This window comes from Micropterus dolomieu, linkage group LG22 (assembly GCF_021292245.1).
Source record: "Micropterus dolomieu isolate WLL.071019.BEF.003 ecotype Adirondacks linkage group LG22, ASM2129224v1, whole genome shotgun sequence".
NCBI lineage: Eukaryota > Metazoa > Chordata > Actinopteri > Centrarchiformes > Centrarchidae > Micropterus > Micropterus dolomieu.
Genome location: NC_060171.1, coordinates 31,786,305 through 31,811,718, shown reverse-complemented (window position 1 = coordinate 31,811,718; position 25,414 = coordinate 31,786,305). Strand labels below are relative to the sequence as shown.

Here is a 25,414-nt window from a genome sequence, read left to right as displayed (position 1 = left end):
CAGTTATGTTCTCTGATGAAAGTAAATTTTGCATTTCCTTTGGAAATCAAGGTCCCAGAGTCTGGAGGAAGAGAGGAGAGGCACAGAATCCACGTTGCTTGAAGTCCAGTGTAAAGTTTCCACAGTCAGTGATGGTTTGGGGTGCCATGTCATCTGCTGGTGTTGGTCCACTGTGTTTTCTGAGGTCCAAGGTCAACGCAGCCGTCTACCAGGAAGTTTTAGAGCACTTCATGCTTCCTGCTGCTGACCAACTTTATGGAGATGCAGACTTCATTTACCAACAGGACTTGGCACCTGCACACAGTGCCAAAGCTACCAGTACCTGGTTTAAGGACCATGGTATCCCTGTTCTTAATTGGCCACCAAACTCGCCTGACCTCAACCCTATAGAAAATCTATGGGGTATTGTGAAGAGGAAGATGCGATACGCCAGACCCAACAATGCAGAAGAGCTGAAGGCCACTATCAGAGCAACCTGGGCTCTCATAACACCTGAGCAGTGCCACAGACTGATGGACTCTATGCCACGCCGCATTGCTGCAGTAATTCAGGTAAAAGGAGCCCCAACTAAGTATTGAGTGCTGTACATGCTCATACTTTTCATGTTCATACTTTTCAGTTGGCCAACATTTCTAAAAATCCTTTTTTTGTATTGGTCTTAAGTAATAATCTAATTTTCGGAGATATTGAATTTGGGACTTTCATTAGTTGTCAGTTTTAATCATCACAATTACATAAAATAAACATTTGAAATATGTCAGTCTGTGTGTAATGAATGAATATAATATCCAAGTTTCACTTTTTGAATGGAATTACTGAAATAAATCAACTTTTTGATGATATTCTAATTATATGACCAGCACCTGTACTTCAAATCAAATCCTTTACCATAGGCTGGAAATTCAACTGTGCATTACAAACTGACATTCTCGCACGCAATTCTTCGTGTGCACGTCTGTATGTCAAACAACAATCAAACAAATCTACAAAATAAATAATAAAATACTCCTTTAGTAAAAATGTGACACTGTAATTGTAACAGTTCATTATTTTTCTCTAATTGTGACCTTTGGTTCAGTGGAAAACAAAAAATAAACAAACAAACAAAAAAGTGCTCTTGCTAAGGCAATATTTAGGGCTGCGCAATGACAAAAAATCATATCCCGATATACGTAGGTCATTTCATACCTCAATAACGATACATATCCAGATATAGAATTTGTTTTGTAAATTCAATGAAATATGGCATTTCCAACTGTAACTCGGGATATTTCTCTGCATTATAAAAGTGGGGTAACTTGGCAACACCATGACAAATACAATGATAGAGTGAACAACGACACAGCAAATAAAGTAATGTAACTAATGTTAGGTAGGTTGTGGATTAGCAAAGTAATTAGTAAGTAAGTAAAATTTATTTATATAGCACTTTTCACAGATAAAATCACAAGGTGCTTCACAATATAACAAAAAAATACAGTTCTAGCTTAACACCAGAAACACATTGACATATGACAGACAACTTTAAAACCAAGCTTAATGTTTAGCAAACGCCTGTCTTCTGCGAGTCTTCAGCTGCTTTTTAAAAGAAACAACACAGTTTAAGGTGCGTAACGAAGCGGGGAGTGCATTCCACAACCTGGATCCATCGATCTTTGTTTGGATATGTTCCTTAGTTGGAAGAAACAGTTTTTAATTAGTTGGTAGCAAACTGATGCTACTTGCTGCTGCAAAGCTAACATCAGAGGATGAGATGGCACAGAAAGCGACACACACAATTTTTCTCCCACCCCTACGCTGTAGTATGTACGACACTATCATACAATGCAATTAGCCTACTCAGACAAGTCTCGCTGGGTTTAAATACCTATAGCCCATTGAACAATTAACAAACAGGATATAAGCGCCCTTCTTCTATAGATTCTTGCTGGAGGACACGATGTCACACGTTGCCGTGGCAGATACCGACACACCAGTGGGCTGAACGGAGATGATGTGCACACAGCTTTGTCTATGTAGGCTGGCTCCCCTTTATAATTGGGACTAAACCCAAAATACTCCCAAACAGGGGTCCTGTAATGTTATCCCACCACTCACAGTCGCTATCAAGTTGCCTGTTTGTTTTTTTTTGTGCGTAGTGGCAATGAGCAACAGGTGAACGCAGCGGAACAGAGGAAACGAGCGGGAGCAGTGATGTGTAGCAGTAAATGTAGAGTGTAGTAGGGCTGAACCATTTAGGGAAAACATCTAATTGCGATTTTTTATCTCTGCAAGATATTGAGATTATGATTTGATTTGCGATTTTATTTTTTTATTTATTTTTTATTTTTTTTAAAGTTGGGGCGATGTCTACAATGAAACATCAGGATGGACAATGTCATCGGGTGCGCGTGCGCACGCGGGGGGCAGCAGTCGTCTTATGTGCATGTATTCTCGCACAGACTTCACTCCGTAAAAAAAACTGGTAAGTTAGACTATTAACTTAGGTTACAAGTTGCAGCGATATTTTACACAAGGACCAGGTAAAGCAACGGTGAACACACAGGGTGCAGATGTTGGTTTCAGTTGTTTTATAGGCTGCGTCATTAATAAGCAGAGGTGAGGCTCACCTGCTGCCGTGATAAGGGATCGCGGGTGGAAATATACGGAAAAGGGGGGGGCGGGATGATCACTCCAGATCATGTATCAACAATAAACACAGTTAAAACAGATAAAAAATAAACAATTTAACAACGTAGCCTACTTAACCATGGTAGAAGCAAAAAAAAATCAAGGACAACCGAACAAATCACCAAAATCTGAACAACTCAGCAAAGTCAGGCAGGCAAAACGCTGTCATTCTGAAATGCTCCATGCCGCGCAAAACCTGCCTGTGTCATTTCGGCTGGCGCCATTATACCACATGTTTTCCTCTAGTTTTGTTTGTTGTAAAATGTACACGCCATGTTCCCCACTCTGATTGGTGAGTAGGACCATAATAGGAGGCTGTAGAAAACAGCCTGGTTTTCTAAATACCCTTGTCTACTGTAATACCACCGCCTAAACCTACTTCTTCTTGAAGCAGCTGCCGTCACTTTCTATTACAAATTTTTACACTAAGTAGTGTAACAAAACCTTGTTAAAAGAATAGTTTGACATTTTGGGAAATAGGCCTGTTTGCTGTCTGGCAAGTTAGATGAGAAGTCTCATACCGCTCTCATACCTGTGGCAACAACCAACAGTCAGTTCGCTTAGCTAAGCATAAAACACTGGAAACAGTGGGAAGAGCTAACCTGGCTCCAAAAGTAACAAAATTCACCTACTGCCATCTCTAAAATTAACATGTTATATCTGGTTTGTTTAATCTCCACAGAAACCAAAGTGTAAAAATGAAAATTTGTTATTTCCCGGTGGCTTATGTGCCAAAACATTTTGAACCTTTTTAGTGGGAAAATCATAGCAGACACAAATTATTATTCCAAGTTAGTATTTTACGTCCTAAAAGATGTCTGGGTGGTGGTCCTTTAAATAAAGCACCACAATCTGTATAATGTTCACTGGACAACACATAATATATTATAATATTTGACTTGATTAAACAGCTGCAATCTGTGCAGAGTCTAGCAGCATCAGCTGCTTGGCAGATTTCCCACCATTCCCTGCCCTCTAGCTCAATTAATGAGTCCAGATCAGATAACTGTATACTTAAACACAACATCACACATGTCTGTTCACCAGTGATACCACATTGTTATTCTTGCATCATGTCACAGTTTAGATTTCTGACCATTAGCTCTCAATGACAATAAGAGAGGCGGGGATCTGTACACACTGTACACCTATGCACACCGGGTTCTACTAAGCCTACTAAATATCCAGCACCATCAGAAACTTTTTCTTCTCCTGCAGGTTTGTCTCACCTCCCAGAGGGCATAGTCATGCAGGGTTTTCATAAATCCATTAAAAGTTTTCCAGAAACATGCTGTGTCCTTGATGAAGTAGATAAATCACTGTAATGACGTGTAATGTGTGCAACAAGGACCCCTGTCTGATTTATTTATTTATTATTTGTTAATGGTGGTCCAGTGTAGATCTGGGTACTATTATAAATGGCAATACCAACGATAAGTTTTTATATTTAACAATTAACTTTTCTGTGTTCATGTTTGCTCGTGTGGTTCACCTGCAGCAGCGTCTGTGCGATCTCTGGGTTCTCTGGGTTGTCAAAGTGCAGCATCTGGGATCCCAGACCGTAGTAGTAGGGCCCCATCTTATGCAGGTCCACTACGTTGGGGTCAGCGTTGAACACAGTCCTCCAGCCCTCCCTGTACACCTTCGGAAGCTCGACTGACAACACTCTCCTCTTCTTCTCGTACAGTCCCTTGGAGAGCCACAGAGGAAGCTCCATCTTTGTACCCTAAGATAAAGGAAATAAGAGTTGAAGTAATTGTCAAGGCCCCGAGCTCCCGGCATGCATGATACCAGGACCCTCAAACTGAAACAGCTAAAAGGGAATTTAGCTATCATCCATTTTCTTCTTTAAGCCTGTGCTTTTCCTACTGTACAAATTTCCAAATGTCTTCTGTGAAGTAGGCCAAAGCCTGTGTTTTATACAACATTTCGTTATGATAAAATGTCACTGCTGGGTCCTGTTTAATTTACAGTATCCACCATGATTTGTGACTTAACGCCAATGACGTTGGATTTATATTAATGTAAGCATCCTCTAGTTTTATATATTGCTTTAATGTCCTTGACCACTGATTTTTGCTGCCCATTGTCGCCTGTGTGTTAATCAATGCCTGCATGAATACCACATATCCTCCTAGATAATAATAAAGTTGACGTTTTGCATTATTTTCGACCACATATGTGCCAATTCTAGGGTAAGAATAAACTGCAAAGTATTTAATGAGGTTTGGTCTAAGTTTCGTTTAAAAAAAAAGACCTGTACATCTGAGAGACACAGTTATCTCTAAATGTATTAACACTATCACAACGTTCATACATTTTCCCTCAGTAACTTTACCGACCTCCGGTATGTCCTGCGTGTCACTCGACTTCTCCAAGAATCCCAGCCGGGGAAAAGTGCACTCTGTCCGTATGGGAAGTCTTTCATGAGAGAGCAAAATATCGTCGAGAGACAGGAAATTCTCCTCCATCCCCACCCCCGGTTGTACAGACTGATATGACTGCGTATCCATTTTGTGGCTGAATGAGGCCAAACGTAGCTTTAAACCAAATGTATTTACTGAAATATTGAGCAGAAACCTCTCTTATTGTGTTTACAACGCCTCCTTGCTGTTTTGGCGCGAAGACCTGTTGCCCAATCAGAGCACTGCTGTGACGTCTAGACCAGAGCAATCGATTCAATCTGAGTCGAACTGAGTCAAAATGTTCTGCTGTCCACGCCTTTCTGCTCTTTTTCTGCTTAATGTTCTAAAGGTTGCTGTTTTGTCATGTTTTCTTATAGCTGTAAAACAGTAAATGTACTGTTGCAATCGTTGTAATTAATTTCACAAAAACAGTGAAATGAATTACAAAATAAAATGTTATTGTTGCCATAAAAATCAGGTGCAATTATTTATTTAGCCATTAGAGGTCAGAATATTACCATTACAAATGTAAGGTCCGCTTGTGTCCTGAATTAAGAGTTTTTAGCAGTCATGACGCTGGAAACTATAATAATAATAATAATAATAATAATAATAACACAGATAGAAGATAAGGGTACTACAAACAAACACAGTCAACCTTGAATTTCCATTAAACTAAATTGGAAAATCTCTTATTCTATTACGCTCTCTGTCTGTCCTGATCACATTTATCAGTTGATAAATGAAAAATGACAGCTAGTCCATACTGGAAAATATTTTTCCCCATTTTACCATGACTTTACAAATCAGGAAGAACAGGTCAGTCATCTTTCTTATTTTGTTATTTTTAATATTATAGATTATATGTCATTGTTATTACTCATCCCACAGATTGCACATCAAAGTAATCAGACATGTTAGTCGGTGCCCCAAAAAGCAGGCAGCCATTCACAAAGTAAAATCAACTAAAAGAGGTCAAATGAAATAGTAAGCCATAGTAAACGAAGGTACTGTCTTCTTGTGGCTGTGTGTCCGAGCTGAGTGGGCAGGCAGAAGGTACAGTGGGCCTACTGTTGACTGTAGCAGCAGTCTGAGAGACTCTGCAAACCAGACTAAAGCGCACGTCATTTCCCAAAGAGATCATCCCCCTCTATTTGCTGCGGGCCATGATACACAGGGAACATTGTGTGTCACACAAATAGGCAATGAGGTTAGCAGTTACCATTATTATTTGGCTTCTTATGGCCCACTGTTACGCACCATGATGCTGATACCCATCCTTACTCAAATTAACATTGCCCTCTGTCTCGAATCGTCCATGTGTCATGGCCCCAATAAGGAACAAGGACGATCTCAGCGCTGCCAGGCTTGTAACACTTAATTTGAAGTGGTGCTCACGAGGCATCATAACCACATTATCATCACAAGTGCTTTAATGTGAGATGTGATATAATGAGGAAAAAATCTCCAGTAGGATTAAAATAATTTCTGCCGAAAACAATTTCAAACCACATTTAAACCCCACTAAAGCTGAATTAGACATCACATGACGGCTGCTCCAAATGTTGAATAAAATATAAAATTGATTTCTAATAAATCTTTAAAGTGAGGTCACAAAGCATACTCCTGTTTTCCAGACCAGCCAGTGTGGGATAAGGACAGTCAATGACAGAAGAAAAAGATTTTTAAAAAAGTAAATTTGTTGTTAACAGTGTCTCAACTACTGTTGATGAGAAACAGTTGTATTTTTATAAGCCAAATGCAGCTTTACTGTGTCCCATCATATATTTTAATTCTAATGCTAATTGTTTTCTGAATGCATTTATTATAGCTGCATTAATCAAATGTTTAGCCCCATGAGGGCAGTGGAACAAGCTAAAACCCACAACCATACAACATATTATCACCTTCTTAGGTTTTTATGTATAACTTATTAGCAAACTGTTGCCTATTTACACATCCATCACTAGAGGTCACACCTTTCACGTTACACATGGTCATTTGAACCACCCCGCTTTCGGGGTGGCAATAGCTCAGTCTGGAAGGATTAGGCTGGGAGGGTTGTCGGTTCAAGTCCAGCTCAGACCAGAGTTGCGGAGTGGTAGAGGTGCCAGTTCACCTCCTGGACACTGCCAAAGGTGGCCCCAACTGCTCGGCACTCTGACATCTCTCTGTGTGTTGCTGCATGTGCATGTGTCTTCTTCTTCTAGTCGCTAACTTTGCCTGTCAGCTGAACAGGTACAGGGTGTTCAGAGCTTTCTTCACTGAAAACAGTTGCCTGGGGATTTGGTGATAATTCTTGAGTGAACTCTTACATGTAGTCATTTAATCCATTGCATTATTTTTACTAGAGCAGCTTTAAGCTAACATACAATAGTATATTCATACATACGCTATATGTCTACAGTCCTTATAATGCCTCGTAAAACACTTCATGTAAAGTTTATGAAAAAGCTCTCATGATAAAGGTTCCCAAAATGGACTGCGCTGACTTAGGCATCCATCTTTTGCAGGAAATACAGATGCTCATGACTAGCGCAGTGTGAGTACAGAGCAATCCCTATTCTGTAAATGGTTAACTCCCAAATTATCACATCTGAAGCAGTTTTCCTGTCAGCTTCAGAGCACTACAGATGCCCCTTTGGGAGTTGACTGCATTCAGTTGTGTTAAATGTCATCCGTTCTGGTATAAAGGTGACTATAGAGCAATAAAGGATAAAAGCAAGGGGTGACAACTTCCCCACCCATCATTTTACTTTAGTGCAAAGTTATACCTCAAGAATCAGAAAGATTGAGAGATTAAAAAGATCAAAATATAGTGTGGATGGCTGCAGATACCTATTTTTCCCACACATACACACAAACATACTTCCAAGGGTTTTGGCTGGATTCCTCATGTTATAGCCTAACCCAAACAAAAGATATTAGATCATATGACATCTGTAAGAAAGAATGAAAGTCTTAGTGCTCTGAAGCTGTTGGGAAGCTCTCAGCGCTGGTCAGTGATTTCCTGCCAACATTCAAGATTTGGTCTGAAAATTCTCCCGAAAGCTGGGTTTCCCTGAAAGCATCTTAGCAGTGAGTCCAGCTCTTACACACTGACTTACAACAGTGGAACAGTACTTTAGGTTAGTTAGTCAAGAGTTGGGACCAACATGTCCTGTCGTTGTGACTTTTTCAACATTATATATCATGGAGAGAAGAAATGTTTGAGGAAGAATCCACTCTTGAATGATTCAACAGCAGCGTGTTATGTACCGTATTTGTGATGCATTTCTTCAAATGTAAGGTTTGGTATATTGAATCACTTCCCATTGATAGTTAGCCAAACAAAATGATGTCAAACTGGGATATTTCCAGTATCTATAATAGAGTTTGCTAGCAGATTTGTGAGTGAGGTTTTAGAATCAAGGGTACTGATTAACCTCAATAGACCAGAATGCACTGCAGCCACAAAACATGTCACGCTTTGAGTAAGAGTTACAAGGTGGGAAGAGTTATTTTAGGCATTAGAAAATATCTAATGCCTAATGTGTAAGATACAAGTTTGAGTACATTAAAATGTAAGTAGAAATGTCAATTATGAGAAAAATAAAATAGTTAAAACTTGTGGCCATCACATAAACCTCTATGTTTCACCCCCCTTCACTCTGAAGTGCTTTGAGTATAGTTTTGTTAAATGATCCTTTCATAATTATCCATGTTGAGGAACACTGAGGAAATCATTTAAAGAAAACTTGTTTTTTTACTTATTTTTATTTAACAACTCTCTCAGCATGGCCACTATTATTGCAGGAAGTTTAAGAAGTAACTGTGGTAATAGCAGGAGACAGTCGTAACCACATTCTATACATTTACACATGCCCCCTCTACAGCCCCTTCCTTGTCAATTGTCAAAAGGCATTCTCGAGTGTGAGAGCGCGTGTAGTAAAATGACCAAATGAAATAAGATTACACACAGCCTGTTTAGAGAAAGTGGATACATCACATTCATTCCCAAAATAACTCCTGGAGTGTGTTGAACATTTCTGACTGATGTAAGAGTGAGAGATGATTCAAGGGTGGATTCTTCCTTAGCTGTAACACCATGTCCCATTAATATACAAGTATAATACAGAGAGTGTGTCTATAGGACGATAATAACCTCAGGATTAAGATGTTTCATGGGAAACCCAGTGCTGCTCAGTTTGTATATGTTGTATCTGGGTCACAGAATGAGAGTTGAAAATAGAGTCTGTCATCTAGCACAATTTATTCCACCATTTGTTTACAGTAGCTTTGTAAATGCAGTTTGTTTGTATGTTGATTTGTAGTAGTCTTCACACATCAGCTCTTGGCATTCTGAAGAGTGAGTAACACCTCACATGATTGAAATATTAAACAAATATTGTTAAATATGAACAAATGAATAAATAAGCCCCGTTGAGTGGATCCACAGTGGGACTACAGAGTCCTTTTTCGGGTCTGAGTTGCTCACGTCTCCGGTCGCAGTCAGCCAGACCTACTCTAGCAGAAACACAACGTGGGGAACCAACAGTAGCATAGACCAATAGGCGCCTTTTGAATCACACACTCACACACACACATGCACAAACAGTCATATGCACGGAAACACACACGCGCTCTCACACTCGAGGCTCTCACGAGAAAATGACTAATCATGATCACATGAAAAATCTGGCAGATCTAAAAAGAAAGAACCGAGAGAGGTTACATATGTAATTTACAATATGTCACGTCGCTTCTCTGTAGCTGTAAACATCAGCAAAGTAAAGGGAGGACTGCCAGTCACACACACAGGGAACATGGACATCTAGACTGTAAACATTTCAATATACAGACACACACAGCACTGTCCCAGTCAGCCTTCTACAGTGACCTTTCACGCTGTCTCACACACACACACACACACACACAGACTAGGCTTCAGCAAAAGCTATGTTGTCACGGTTCCAAGCTCACACACACACACACCCTACACACACACACACACACACACACACACACACACATAGTGTACATACACATACCGGGTGAAGCCTGACACTGGGGCATCCCAAACACACACACAGTAGGAGCGTAAACTACATTGCTGGCCCCTTCCTCCTGCTCAATAGGAACTGAGCATGCTCAGACTGCTCCTCCCCACCCCCAGTCCATCGTTAGATGACCCCCCTCCATGCTGTACATACAAGACAAGCTGACATCCCAGTTTATGTGTTTGTTTTTTTTTAACCCTCCATCCCTCCCTGCCTGCCCAGATGCGCAAAAATCGGATCTAAGAAGCATTTTGGGGACTGTCTGATTTGATCATAATGAGTCAAATTGGCAAGGATGGGCGCAGAACAGAGGCAAGAACTGTAAGAAAGAAGCACACCCTTTCTGTTTTGAGAGGACGTCACAAAGTTGGAGTCCTGAGATGAGAAGCCCACCAAATAATGTACAAGTCTGTTTTTCAAAGCAAGCTTCTGCAACTCAACAATCCTTCATTCGTTGTTTTCCTCCTCCTCCCTCTGATCCTCATTGTCTTCCTTGTTTGGCTTTCTTCCTCTTCCCTCCTGCCCCCTCCCTGCTCTACTTCCTCTCCTCTCCCAAGTTAAGGCCATGGAAGGGCTGGACACCAGTGACTGACAGGCCTGGATCCAGATAGAAGATGGAAGGCCAGTTGCTGGAGGCCTGCGATGACCTGAGCACATCAGGGAAGCAACTGGCCACTTGAGTTAGAGGGGGAGCTGAGGCCGATGAAGCCCTGTAAGGGACTCTGTTAGCCTGGAAAAGTGGAAGGGGAGGGATGGAAGTGCGCTTGGGGCGGGTTTGTAAGCAGTCTCTTCAGCAGATGTTAAATGGAGCGCTGAGGTGGGGGAAGGGCCTTTAATGTACGAAGGTTTCACGTTTTTTTGGTTCAGTTCACGAGGAATAATTATCTTGGTTAGGATGATAGAATCTGTCAGAATAAGTACGTGTTGATCGCTTTGATTGTTTCATCAGATTTGGTTGCGTCTGTGTCCAGATATCCATGGCAGGACCACGAGATGTCCTGGAGGCACAGAGGAGGAGAGGCGGGGCACAGACAAACAGACAGAGGGGGAAAAATGATGCGTGACTTGTAGTTATATCTGGTTTACAAAGCAACATATTAATAGATGAAAAATGGTTAGATTTAGTCATTTGTGTAATTTAACAGAAACTCTGTATATGAGTATAAGAGTGTACCACAGAAAGAGAGTGTATGGATATATTACTTTTTCAACAAACAAACAAAAAAGACCAAGTTTATCAATGTTGGGTATCTTTAACTCTAATTTTAGTCCGCGTGTATGTTATTTTTAGACATGCTAGGAGCTTGGCTCGATGGTAGGGTTACTCAATTATAGCAAAAATCATAATCACGATTATTTTGGTCATAAATGAAATTAAGAAGTATTGATTGACTCAGGAAACATCGTGCATTTATTGAACTTTTAAATTCAATGCTTCATTTTTTTTAAAAGTATGCATTATCCAAAATATCCCCTGAAATGGAAAAAATTAATCAAATAGTTTAAACAGCATCGTAGAGCCAAGACTAAGACAGCACCGCTATGTGTGTGTGTTTGCTGGACCATGGAGTGGAGCAGAGCAGGTGACAGGTGAAGTATCTGAGTTGACGACACCTCGTTATGTTACAACGCTGAAATTCAGTTCATTCGGGAGATGCAGTTACTTAAACCAATGGAGAGGAAAGTATAAATCCAGTAATACGTTAGAAGACGGGGACACAGAGAATATTTCACAAGCACGAACCAGGTAAAGCAAGGCTTAACACACCTGGTTTAGTATAAGCACAAATTATTATGTAAATTTCAAAGGGGAGAGGAAAAGTCCGCTAGCCGCTAGGCTAATGTATGAGGTGCAAAATGCCATAGGCTGAATCTCATAATGGTGACTAGCAACTTGTAGCAGTTTTAACCCCGTCATCTCAGCTTGAGCTGAAGTAAACATCACAGCTGCTGAAAGGGAGTTTGGTCTTTTAGCGGGGGCGCTGCTATAAAGGAAAGGATGCGCTGGATTTATAACACAAGACAAAACGAGTGTCATTGTGAAACAGCATGCGGTTCAGGGATGATTTTAATTTTTTATTAACTTGCTTTCATAATTGTTGGAAATTTCGATTAATTGCACAGCCCTACTCTGTGGAACTTTGTGTTTGTTGCTAATTCTCAAATGTTAGCATGCTAACACTCTAAACTAAGATGGTGAACATTGCAAACGCACCTTCGTAACATCAGCTTGATCATCATTTTGATTACGAGCGTGTTAGCATACTAACGTTAGCATTTGTCCCAAAGCAGTGCTGTACAGCTTCACAGAGCCGCTAGAATGGCTGTAGACTCTTGTTACAGTATTAAAATGTGCAATTCTCTGTTTTATCTTTTATTGTAGCTAGTTTTATAACCTGGCACCGCTTGGTCTTTGAAAGGTGCTGTACAAATTTAAATTTCTCACCTTCAAGATTGAAACATTAATCTTAAAATTATATGTCATTATTTCTACAATGAATTTGTATCCAGTCAAATCTATCAAATCCATCAAATCCATCATACTAATCGAGGAATACAGTGAATTAACCACATCTTTGTATGCAAAGTCTTATACTTGCAATAATTAGCATTCAGACAGTGGTGTGCATGTGCTGTGTGTCTCACCTTGAAAGAGTATTCATAGTGGGCCTGGTGGTCAGTCAGTCAGAGGGGTGTTCGGGGCAGGATCGATTGATCTCAAACCATGAGTCTATACAGCTGTAGATACACAGAGACATTAAGTTAGTTTGTCAAAAGACAAGCTGCAAATACAGATGACACTTAGGAAAAACATTTGACTCAGTTGACTCATCAAAGGTCAGTCATCAGGGCTAATAAAAAGTCATAGTCAAAATAATAATAACAGAGGGAATAATAAAAATAAAACTAGAAATTTGATAAAGAGATAAGAACTGAATTATACTGTAGTCTTAATTGGTTTTAGTACCACAGAGGATTGTTGCTAAAGTAACACGTAGGCATGTTGGAAGGCCTCCATGGACTCCCACATTAGTAGAACATACACAATAGTGTACACACTATGTAAATGAGATCCAGAAGGAAACATAACAGCAGTGTTACACCACTATATACTGTTGGGTGGTTTTATGTAAAACAAAAGATCTGATTTTTAAAGCATGTAAAATCTTTATCTGCAAAGTAACTAACTACATAGCTGACTGATATATGGGGTTTAGTAAAAAATGCTATTATATACATTATCTAAGGTGGGTTGAAATCAAGGACAACTGGACTTGGTTGAAAATACTCAAAGATGTTTCGCTTTTCATCCAAGAGGCTTCTCCAGTTCTGACTTCACAGCAGGGAGGCCCAGCTATTTAACCTCTGTGGGGTCGTTATCAAGGTGTTGGATACCCGCTTGGTTTGTTAGTTCTCTAACACGGGAGTGTGGCGTCAGAAAACAAACTGGGAGTTGTTGCAAAGTAAACAGCGACATGCAGATGAGGCAGATGAGTGTTATTTGCAGAGTACAGAATATTTTAATAAAAATATGATGTCAAAAACCCAGTCAGCAGCATTGTGTTTCTGCTTTGCAAGACCCAATCAGTAGGGCTGTAAATATCGATTATTTTTCAAGTCGATTAATCTAACGACTAATTTTGTTTATGCTAAAGAAAGAAAAGTTGCCTATTACTCAATAAACTTACCAATTTATCCAAAATAAATATCAAAAACATGTCTAATCATCCTGATGAAGCACATTGGAATAATGACAATAACAGCAAATCTTAAAATGAATCAAATTTCCACGTCACTGATGTGTTGTGATAACAACAATAACATATTAATTAGGGTACTTCACTTAAAACTTTAAATGTTTCTGACATGGATTCATTTCAATATTAAGTAATGCAGTATGATAATAAAATATATTCCTCATTTCGAGGTACCTAGGATATTAATGCTAATGCTAATGCTAATGTGAATGCAAATTGTAATTGCAGTTACAACTTACCCATCATACATAAGTGAAATTCAATCAGTCTTAACCCGCAACATTACATTGACTGTCAGAAATTTGTAGTTTAGAAAGAAGTACAAAATGTCTCTCTAGAGTTTTGTGAAGTAGAAATATAAAGTCACAGAAAATGTAAAGTAAAATAAAACAGTTCTATGGTTTTGCCTTTTTCAACTGATTTCAACTGTTTTTTGAAACAAGGTATCCTCTAAAAGCCACTTTTGCATTGCAACCCCATAATATTCCAGTTTTATTGTAAAGTGTCTTTGAGTATCTTGAAAAGCGATACAGAAATAAAATGTATTATAATCATTATTAATACAGGATACTACTGCTAATGTGGTGCAAATATAAATCATAACAGACTCAAACGTGTGGAATCCAGTCAGTCTTTTCCGTAAAGTAACTCTAACTGTTAGATGAGCTGGGTTTAGTAAACGGTACATCATTTCCCTCTGAAATGTGGTGGAATAGTAATATAAAGTAGCCAAGTAAAGTACCTAAAATACAATGGGTGGAACCAAGGATATTAATGCTGGCTTTCAAATACTAATTCTAATAAAAACATATCCACTCATACATGGGTGCATGATCAATCCATATTACTCTGCAATGTGTAGTAAATTGTAGTAAAAAATACATTATTTCCCTCTGAAATGTAGTGAAGCAGAAATAAAAATAAAAAGCAGCATAAATGGATGAGACTGTGATTTCAAGGCAAGTATTTTTTAAGCCCAGTGCTTTAGTAATTATACTGCCCATAAACCTGAACTCATAAGCTTACAGTAAACTCATACTTACACAATGAAGCTATGTCTAAATGCACAACACTGTTCAAGTCCTTCAAACATTATTTCTAGTTTGTGTTGACAGATTTGAGCTTAAAGGTACAGAGTGAGCTTAAAGACACGTAAGATGATCACCTAAAATTGGAAACCTCTATTAGAGCTGTCTGGGCTTATGTTAAATATATAAAATATATTAAAGGGAAATTGGCCAAATTGCTTCATGCTAAAAAAAAACAAAAAAAAAAACAGGAAGAGGGTGCTATTTATACATAGCAAGCAGGGTTTTCAGGTGATGCATATGAAACAATCTTTTTAGTGTGTTTAGTGTGTGCAGTCTGCTCTCATTTGTTTATGGTAATTATCCAAAGCTGTCACAGTTAATCTGACAGTGATGTATCGATGTTTAGAAATGCTACACGCAGCACCTTCATTCCCAGTGATATAATATGAATAACCCCTAAATCAAAGGCAACAAGTACTGTTCATATTTAAGGAATGTTTTTATTGGAGTGCAGTAAGTGGATTTAATTAGAAGAAGTGCAAAATGATATAACGGGCAGTGATTCAAATCTCTTGGTGTGTGTGTGTGTGTGTGTGTGTGTGTGTGTGTGTGTGTGTGTGTGTGTGTGTGTGTGTGTGTGTGTGTGTGTGTGTGTGTGTGTGTGTGTCACCTTTTGTGGTAGATGCAGAGGCACGGCAGTCTGGCTATGGTGTCCCCTTGCTGCAGTTCCTCTAGACATATCACACACTCACCGGCATCCCTCGCCAACACATCATCTAAAGTGGCAGGCGCACATGCGCGTGCGCACACACACACACACACACACAGGGCAGAACGTGTATCAGTATTCACCAGACAGCAACAATTTCAGACTCCGACAGAATATCAAACACAGCAGAGAGCAGTAAGGAGAGCAGGTTGGTGCATTACACAAAGTAGATATAGTGGGTAGATTTTGCTAGTATCGATGAAAATGCACAAGGAATTTCAAGATGAATTAGGAGCCTGGAGTCTGTTTCCACTGTATAAAAAATAACAGCGTCCATCACATGGAAATTCACCACTAGATATTTTTATTTCCAAAAATCTACTTACTGTAATGAATGCAGCCTCTTAAAAGTCTTGAATAGTCTCTGTACAGTATAAGGCTATATAAATATCTAAAATACAGTTTACAGGATAACTATTTATTACATGTTTAACAGGTGAAAACTGAAACAGTTGAAACTCTCTGGGTGTGGTTTAATCAGACTTGACTGACAGTAACCGAACAAACCTCAAACTGTCATCGGACTCAGATTTAAATGTTGTTAAATCCTGATTGGTGCAGAAGTACATGACATCAACCTTTTGTATTTGAGAAAAACAGAAATGCAAAAAAAGTCAACTGACCAAAATTGTTTTAAATTGTTTTAATTCAGAGAGAAAGAAGCTGACTGAGGAAGTGAGTCTTCAGGGCCTTTAAACACAGACAGCTTTCAAAATTGCTGCTTTAGGGAAAAGTGGACCATATATATATATATATATATATATATATAGCACTTACATGTACAGCATATCAATAAATCAGTTCACCAGTACACATGCAATATGCCAACCAATGCAGACATATAACAATAAAAAATACCAAAGTTCTTAAGTATACAAAATATATACACCCTACACCTAAAATAGAAATGAAAATATATACTAAAGGAACAAATAAATTAATGAAAAGCAAATAAATATTACTTGTGTAACAGACTGCTTGTTAGTTGTAGCTACCCCCAAGTTAGCTACAACTAACAAGCAGTCTGTAGCTAACTTGGGGGCTAACCTCTGAACCTCTGTGTTACATTCAGCTGCTGGCACCAGAGTGAAAGGCCTGTACAGTTCAATTATTTGCTGTATTTCGGTGGTAGGTGGCATGAAGTGTATGAAGGAACAAATTCATAAAGAAACATAACAATATATATAAAACTGTTGGTTAGACAGCTATAGGGATGGGTATCGCTACTCGATACCTTTATGGTTTCACCTGAAACAGTAGGCCTACAGTAGCCCAGTTCGAGAAGAATCGATCGTCTCCATTCAAACCAGTACTTCAGTCGATACTTTTTGTAACCAGATCCCAGCAAATAATTACTATTTGTATGGTTTTGCTTGCAGCAAAACACGTAAGCAACACACCGAAAGAAAGAGAAGAGCATGCCTTTTTTCCCTTATGTGCCTGCACCATAAACTATATTAAAAAAGGCCTGCACGCGCCGAGTCCACGCTGATTTTAACAGCCGCTCACATGGCTGCGGTCTCAGGCATGTTTGTCACTGTTGCAAGTTTATCACCACAAGCTTGGCTTTCCGTTCCATCTATCATTTAACACTTCCCATACATTTTCATTTGTTATTCACATCACTTGTCACTGATCGATCGCTGCGTTCCATCACATCAATTAAGCGATCAGCTGATTTTACTGACGGAGCCTCCTGCTGCAGCTGCGGCTGCTTCAGGTGTAGCTGGTTTGATCGGCTGGACATGCAGATTCTCTTTTCCTCTGTTTGTGTCTTTAGTGTAGTTAAGTGACTTGTTTAAACAGACTCCTTTTATACTTACAACACTAAACCTAAAAACCTGAAACTATAGCAGATGACATAGTACAACGTGTTATTTCTGTGGGGCACAGCCACAAAGACTCTGCAGCCAGCTGCTGCTCCGGTTTGATATTGGCTGGTTGGTAAGGCAGAAGCAGAAACCCTAGCTTCTAATCCACAGTGAGTCAATTCAGAGCTGAGCTGGTCGCAGCTCGTCACCAAATATCAGCTTGTTTCTTTTTTTCCTTGTCATCTTTGTTGCTGAACTGACTTGGCATATTTTACCAGTTTTTTTCCTTCTTTGACTGCTCATTACTTTTCTCTTTGTCTGCTCACTCATGGTAGGTATTCGATTCAAAATGCTTTATTTCTCCCTTAAAGCCCATTATTTAAGGTGAGCTGGTTTGCAAGCATAAAACCACGCAAAACAATTCATTCACACAATATACGCAACACAATAACACATACAAATCTGAGTGTAAAGATTTAAGCAAAGTGATGACCAACAGTTTCCAAGACCATAAAGGCACATTTTATCAGTGCACAGACAGCGTTCACTGACCATCACTTTAATTAAGGATTTTCACAAGCCTTTCGGCTTCTGCAATAAAACCAAACATCCTTATATTGGTTTTACATGCAGGTAATGTAAAAAGCAATTATGGAATTAGCTTGAAGAATTCATAAAGAATATGTGTGAGGTCATTGATAATCATATTTACTTTCTTAAGGACATGTTCAGTATTATGTGAGAAAGAGACCTGTGGTTTACCAATAGTTTTGGAGCTGAGGTTAATGACACCTTGTAATTAATTTTGACAAAGGAATGTAAAGCAGCTGTCGTTTGGTAAAATGATCATTTCTGTGGGCATGGATACATTTAAATCTAATCTAATGATCTATAGCTGTATGGGCCCATGTGATTTATCTGACTAAGAGGAGATGGAAGAACACTGTCATCAACACATTTCACAATATGGAGATATTTGTATTTATTATGTCAATCATCTGTATATAAGATAAAAGAATAAGGGAGAACAAGGATACAGCCCTGGAAGCTGATACGACAAAGGGATTTGAATGCTAGACCATTTATGACCTCTAAGTTCTGTTGTTGACAGAAAACTGATAATCCATCTGATGAGTTCATGATCTAGCAGTGATCTATACACACCAGGACACACATGCACCCATGATGAGATGGGATACATATTCTGCCGCTTGTTTTCTTTTCCACTAATTGACAGTTGGTGGCGGTAACGCAAGAAACATAGAAATGTGCCTTACAAGGCAGTAAAGAAAACTGCCAGCTAATAAACAGGGTGTAAACAATGTGGGAATTAAAGAATTCAAAGAATTGATTTACTATGGCAAGCCATTTTCAAATTTATTCCTTAAAACTTACTAGTCGCTATTTTAAAGCTACTATGACTTATTTACTAGTTACTAGTAACTATTCCATTAGCTACTAGAAACTATTCCGGTTTTACTAGTAACAACTGATTAGATCAAAGACTATTAAACTATTAAAGACTATTAGCAATTTAAAAAAAACAGTCGGATCTTTCACTCATGTCTCGAGTGTTGCATAGTTTGCCCACCAGAGGGCGCTCTGCAACTCCCCTGATAACCTGGCTGCACCACAACACAATCAGCTGACCGGAGTCTACAGGAGAATGCACAAACAGGAAGGGAGAGTGGAGAGTGGTTGTGTTACCGGCGAGTTGGTCATTTGTTATAAAAATGGCCCGCATCACTTCTCCTCTCCTGAAAACATTCATAACCATACTTGCTAACCCTCCCGTTTGTCACAGACCTCTCCCGGGTCAAAGCAGTATGTCTAATGTTACAGTAGGTGAGTGGTGGAGGCTACGCTGTTGACAAATGTGATTGTCGATTTATTTCTGAAACAATGGTCCAGTTCTAGTGAACAGTCCTTTCATTTCTATCTAGTTCATCACTTCTAAATATTTAGCACATTGCTAAATTAGCTTCCTCACAAAGCTAGCTAATGCCATGTTTATCAGTGGAAGAGCGCTAACGTTAATGAGCAGTTAAACTATAGTGTTTCTAAATATAATCTAAATATATCTGCGAGTCGCTTGTCTGTAGTTACAGTCGGTGCGTTGGAAACTATTAAACCAGAGGGGACATGTAAATAAATGTGAGCTGAACAAGTATCTAAAACAACTTCCTGCCATACAAAGTTATCTGGCTCCTCTTTCAAATGTGCAACGTGTGAAATCCATAGGTGAAATCTCAAATTTGAAGGTCCTTTTGTAGACAGTCATGTAATATTAGATGCATTCAAGAGCAGTGTTTCTCTGGCTCACTGTATCATAAACGGTGGTTGAAAAAATTGTGAATCTTTGGATAGAATTAAAGAGTGCTGGTAAAGGGATAAATGTGAATATGCTACACTGACAATAGTCCTTGTGGCAGATTATGAGGTAATAACTACATGACAAATAATATATTGCCCATCTGGGAGAGCCCTGTTTATCATTATAATGTAATATAATAATTGTAATGACATGAGAAATATATAGTATTATTATTATTGTTAGTACTAGTAGTAGTATATTAGTATTATATCATTTATAGCTTCTGTTCGGCAGCCCCACACAATTGGCGACATACACTATTTCTTTTAATGTTCATTAGTTGTAGTACTCTATAGTTTACAATGAATCTTTAAATATTTTTGTAGTTTTGACTCTTATTTATCAAAACTTTAATATATTTTTTGTTGTACTTTGTGTACTCATTTGTGCATTTTGTTATGTTATCTTGGTGAGGTCTCATAACAACAAATGTTAGGAATTATCTTTGTTCATGTTGTTTGTTTCTGAAAAGAAGGGGGAAAAAATAATATCGGCATGTCGGATATTAAAATCCTCAAATATTGAAATCGGTATCATTAATCACTTCCCTCTTGTGTGTTTAAGACTGTGTCATCCTGCTGTTTAGTGTTAGTCGTCTCGTATATTGTCAAGGGTTGCTGTTGCCTCTTGTGTTCTCTTCCCGTGTTTCTTGACTTCTTTTCGGATTTATGGACTTATTATTTATGGAGATTATTCCCTGTGCCTTTTGGATTTGGTTTCTGCCTGCCTCCTTGTCATTAGTTCTGCAGGAATTTGGTCAAGAGATGAAAAGTCAAAAGATGACCAGAGTTTTACAATTAATCTTAGTAGGGGACATGGATACCAAAGACACAGAAAAAGAAATGTGAACCTCATGGTGGCACTAGAAGAAATGTCAGGGGATCACCAAAGTTGTTAGCATTCATCAGGACAATTAAATTTATTGACAATGATTTTTTCAGCTATTTCAGTCTGGTCAAAGGTGGACCAACACGCCAACATTGCCATCACTGGAGCCACGCAGCTTGTATTGCTAAAAATTCACAGTAAACTATGTCATAATTGTTTGTAATTGTGAAAAAGGGTCTGTTTTTACAGTGTTTAGAATAATAACCTGTATCTGCAAAAAGATCACTGTCAAATGAAGTACAGCCTAATGAAATTGTAATAAAGTGACAGAATTACAGCACTTGAATAAATGCATGCTTTACAACCCAACTGGATAGATGTTCAATCACTATTGCACTGCCACAGAGGGAACCAACATTAACATTTATTCATATGAAAATGTCACACATTATTGCCTTGATACAAAATAAATCCTCTTTTTGGGGCCAATAAGAAGAGGGGGTAGACTGTGAGATGGAATAAGAGACAGAACACATATGCTCTGACTGCAAATCAGCTTAGTTCCTCAACAAACTCCCATAACCCCTCTCTCTTCCTCCCTCTCTCCTTCCTCTCTCTATCTTTCTCTGCTCTTTTGACCCCCCTCCTTTATTCTAGTGTTCACTGTAGCACATCCCTCTATCCCTCTGTCCTCCGTCAACCCCCTGAAAACACCCAGCAACTCTCCAACAGAGTTCTCCGGATTAAATTGCAGGAATCTACATACACTGTCTGATAACAACACAGCAGCTCTACTCCTCCTCTTCCTCAAATATCCGTAGCATTCAAATCCAAGCAGGAAACGCTCAGAGATTATTCAACTCTCAAAAAGTCTGCATCCCGTTTGACGGCGAGTGCAAAGTGTATTAAATCTAAAGTCAACATCTGACCCCAGCTTTAATAATCAAGTGAAGAGTGTTGTTGATGCTTGTTTCCTTCACCCGTGAAATCTTTAAAAAATGAGGTCATCTGGATAAAGTTAGAGCCCTAACTCATCATTGTCCTGCCTCAGCCAAAACTCTCTACATCGATTGCAATGCAAAATGCAGCTGCAAGGCTTTTAACTGGATCAGATAGGAGCATGTCACTGCTGTTTTAACTAACCTCCACTGACTCCCGATGAATTCTAGAGCTGATTAGGAAATCTTACTGTTCATTTATGAAGCCTGTCCTGATCTTGAAGATACATAAGGGAGCTTTTGACTGCTTATGTACTAGCATGTGACTCGATATCCAGTTTTTTGGACCTGAAACTAGGTCATTGCAGTACAACATTCTGTACAATACTAAGGAATAGTCTTAAAGTGTAGTGGTCACTGAGTATCTGCAATGCTCATATGAAAGTGTTGAAGAACTAACAATATAGTGGTCCTCCAAATAAAAGCACAAAATATGTTGTTGGTCCATGCCCACTAGAACAGCACAACAACCTGAGACTGCAACTTGTAAAGAGCGATTTTTAGTCCGATTTGCCGCTCGCCGAGCTTGACGACCGTCAGGCTGTGAACGTGGGGAAATCAGCGGTCGACTGGTGGTCGCCAGTTGTTATATGTGAACTACACGACGCATCAAAACGGCACCCCGACACATATCTGACACATCGCCGACGTCTGCCAGATATCTAGCATGCCAAATATCTAGAAGAGTCAGCCAACTCGACATCTTCATCCAGCCAATGAGAGCAGGCAGCTGGCAGAGCAGGCAGCTACTTTTTCACCGCAAAACACTTTTTACTCACCTCCAGCTCTCTCTGTAGCTCAGACAACACCTGCTACCTGCGTGTGCTAATCCATTCTGTAACCCATATGTTTTGTCTTTATATTTGCAATCTTTATAATAACAGACAAGAGCTGTTTCATGGCCACGGAGGCCAAGTTAGCATTGGAAATAACAATGTATCCTGAGGGGACCATGAACTTCTATACACAATTTGATGGCTATCCGGTCAAGATCAAGGTGACTGAGAAAGTGTGTTTGAAGGCTTTTATTGTTTGAAGTATGTGGATTTGAAACTGGCCAAATACCAGGTGTGTCTTCAATCCTGAAAGAGTGTCATTCCACGTTAGACTAGTTCACTAAGCGTTGGTGGTCCAGTGGTAAGATTCTCACCGCCACAGAGGCCAAGTGAGAATTCCACCAGAAACCCTTACAGGTTAGCTTTTTCAAGCATCAGTGGTTCAGTGATAGAATTCTTGCCTGCCACGCTGGAGGTCTGGGCTCAACTCCCGGCCAATGCAGAGTCAGTTTTAACCTTGTCACATACCAGCAGAAAGTACTTAGCTGTGAAGGATACCGTAATGGAAAACTTGTACATACGTCAACTACTGATTGCAGATTCCTTCATTCATCTGAAAGCGTGTCAGACCAAACTTGACTTGTTCATTAGCACTGGAAATTACAATTTATCCTGAGGGGAAAATGAATGTGTGCGCCAAACTTCATGACAATATATCCAGTAGTTGTTGAGACACTCAATTCATTTGTGGCACTTTCTGCAGTCATTCTTCTTGGAAGGGCAGCCTCAGATTTTTCTATTCTTACAGTCTATCTTGAAGCTTGTGTTGGAGAAAAGCTTATGGGGTAATTGAAATCAAAAGTGTTTATCCATTGGGAGCATGAACATGCTCAGCAAGCTTCATGATGGGGACATTATCATGGTTTAATCTGCATCTGGCTTTTTAGCAGCTAAATGTTCCACTATGTTCACCAGCTAGTCGCTAACTATCTCACGTCTGTACCTGTCCCTGTCGACCGATGCTGTCAAGGTAATGTCCAGAGCATTTAGCCGAGCTTTTTCACTGAAAACAGCGGCATGTTGCTGCTTGAAGTGACACTAATGAGAGTGGTAAAGTGAAAAGTTGCAATTTTCTGCACAAGAGGAACATTTTATGGAGTGTTTCCAAGGGTGAACATAAAAATGGTTCACCCTCTGGGGAGCATGGCTGTGCTGAAAGAAAGTTTCATGGCAATCTTAGCCTCCAACCTCTAGGTACTCGGAGAAAGGACAGAAGGTCATCAAAGTCATTTGGTTTTATCCTCTGGGAACCATGAAAATGTTAAATGTTATAGCAGTGTGACAGTAGTTGCCAAGATATCCTTCTCTGGATAAAGTGTTGAAACTGACAAATGGACAGACGGACAGATGGATGGACTGACTGACATTTACATCCTTAGGCATATGTAACCAATGAGAATATGATCAGAATCTGAAGAAATGGCATGAGACAAGTATAAATCTGTGTGTGTGCTCTCAGGTCTTGCTGACTTTCCCCGTTCCCTCAATCATCAGCCCTCTCCTCACTTGCCCCTGTTTCCCTCTTGACTTTCAGCTGTCTCTCCCCATTGCTGGCTTGCCAAAAGACATTTGGCAACCAACACCTTCACATCAATTATGAGTTAGAGGAGTCGCTCTTTGCCTCTCTGAATCACAGCACTCAATTCCCTTTTTCTTGTATCTTTCTGTGCCCTGCGGTGACCTGAGCTGCAAGAGGCAAACTGCATGTCTCTTTACCTTTATCTCTCTAACACATGCACTTTCTTGCTTTCTGTGTCTCCATACCAGCCCCCTTGCTTCTGTGTGTGGCCCCCTCTCCCTCTCTCTGTGCATGTGGGCTATATTTAGTGGGAGGCATTAAAATATCATCATGCAAAGTCAAAGCCCAGAAAAGATCCAGTGGTCAGCTCACGTGGACTCAGTGTGCTACCTATAACCCTCACCTGCTTCACATAAACTAATGCGCGGTATGCCTGCATCAACACATAGACACACACAGTAGGCAAGCAGAGAGACCCACACAACTGGTTTGTGTCTGTTCATTCAGAGCAGCAAAGATGGAACATTTAGCATCATTTGTGAAATAATTTCCCCTAGTTGATTTTGGTATGCAGTGAAAATGTCAGGAGTCTCTCAGCATCTCCATCCTATGTAAATGTGCTGTTTTTAGTATTTAACCACACCACACAGATAAAATAATAAATTGTTTAGAGCAGTGGTTTACAATTTCTTGAAGGACTATACCAGTCAAATAGCAGAGTAGCCTACTCGGGGGGATTTAGGCTCCATCCACATACCGAATTTTGCTACGTTTGCACCTCCCGTCCAGACTAAAACGGAGAAGTCTGAAAACACTGCCGACACTGTTTTTTGTTTTAAAACTCTGGAGAGCATTTTAAGTGGGGACGGGCAAAAACGGAGGACTTTAGAAACGATGACGCAGACGCTGACACTTGGCTCTCTGATTGGGTCTTATTAGTCATGCAAAGCAGAAACAGGATGCTGCTGACAGAGTTTCTGATTTGGTATTTTTATTAAAATATTCTGTACCGTGCAAATAACACTTACAGTCTACACTTGTAATGAGCATGTAGCCGTATTTACTTTGTGACGACTCCCAGTCTGGTTTCTGCGTCACAGCAGCTTTTAACTCCCGTGTTACATTCAGTAACAGTCCCAGCTCGTTATTGGTCCATGCAAAAAAAATCTGATGTGGTTCTTCATCTCTAGTACTTTATTCTTTTGCCAAATCTTCTGTAACTACAGAATAGACCATCTGCTTCATGTTTACACCGGCACGCGCATGCCCAGTGTACGTGAACGACCACCAGATGTGCGTTTTCAGTTGTTTTAGTATAGACGGAGATCAGCTCTGATACGCAGCTAAAACGCTGGCGTGGACGGAGATCATATTCG

At 39.6% G+C, this 25,414-nt stretch overlaps 2 protein-coding genes across 2 annotated transcripts in view; both read right to left on the bottom strand.

Annotated features, from left to right (window-relative positions):
- Positions 1-5,279, bottom strand: part of gins3 (GINS complex subunit 3) — a 9,890-nt gene extending 4,611 nt beyond the window's left edge. Inside the window, exons 1-2 of the mRNA XM_046036325.1 lie at positions 5,013-5,279; positions 4,163-4,396 (exon numbers count right to left, since the gene is read on the bottom strand). Of these exons, the coding sequence (XP_045892281.1) occupies positions 4,163-4,396; positions 5,013-5,183 (405 nt within the window). The 5' untranslated portion in view covers positions 5,184-5,279. The remainder of the gene's footprint in view (positions 1-4,162; positions 4,397-5,012) is intronic.
- Positions 5,280-9,303: 4,024 nt separating this feature from the next.
- The window catches only part of znrf1 (zinc and ring finger 1), a 68,711-nt gene continuing 52,600 nt past the window's right edge, over positions 9,304-25,414 (bottom strand). The window contains exons 3-5 of the mRNA XM_046036324.1: positions 15,574-15,679; positions 12,761-12,853; positions 9,304-11,112 (exon numbers count right to left, since the gene is read on the bottom strand). Of these exons, the coding sequence (XP_045892280.1) occupies positions 12,796-12,853; positions 15,574-15,679 (164 nt within the window). The 3' untranslated portion in view covers positions 9,304-11,112; positions 12,761-12,795. The remainder of the gene's footprint in view (positions 11,113-12,760; positions 12,854-15,573; positions 15,680-25,414) is intronic.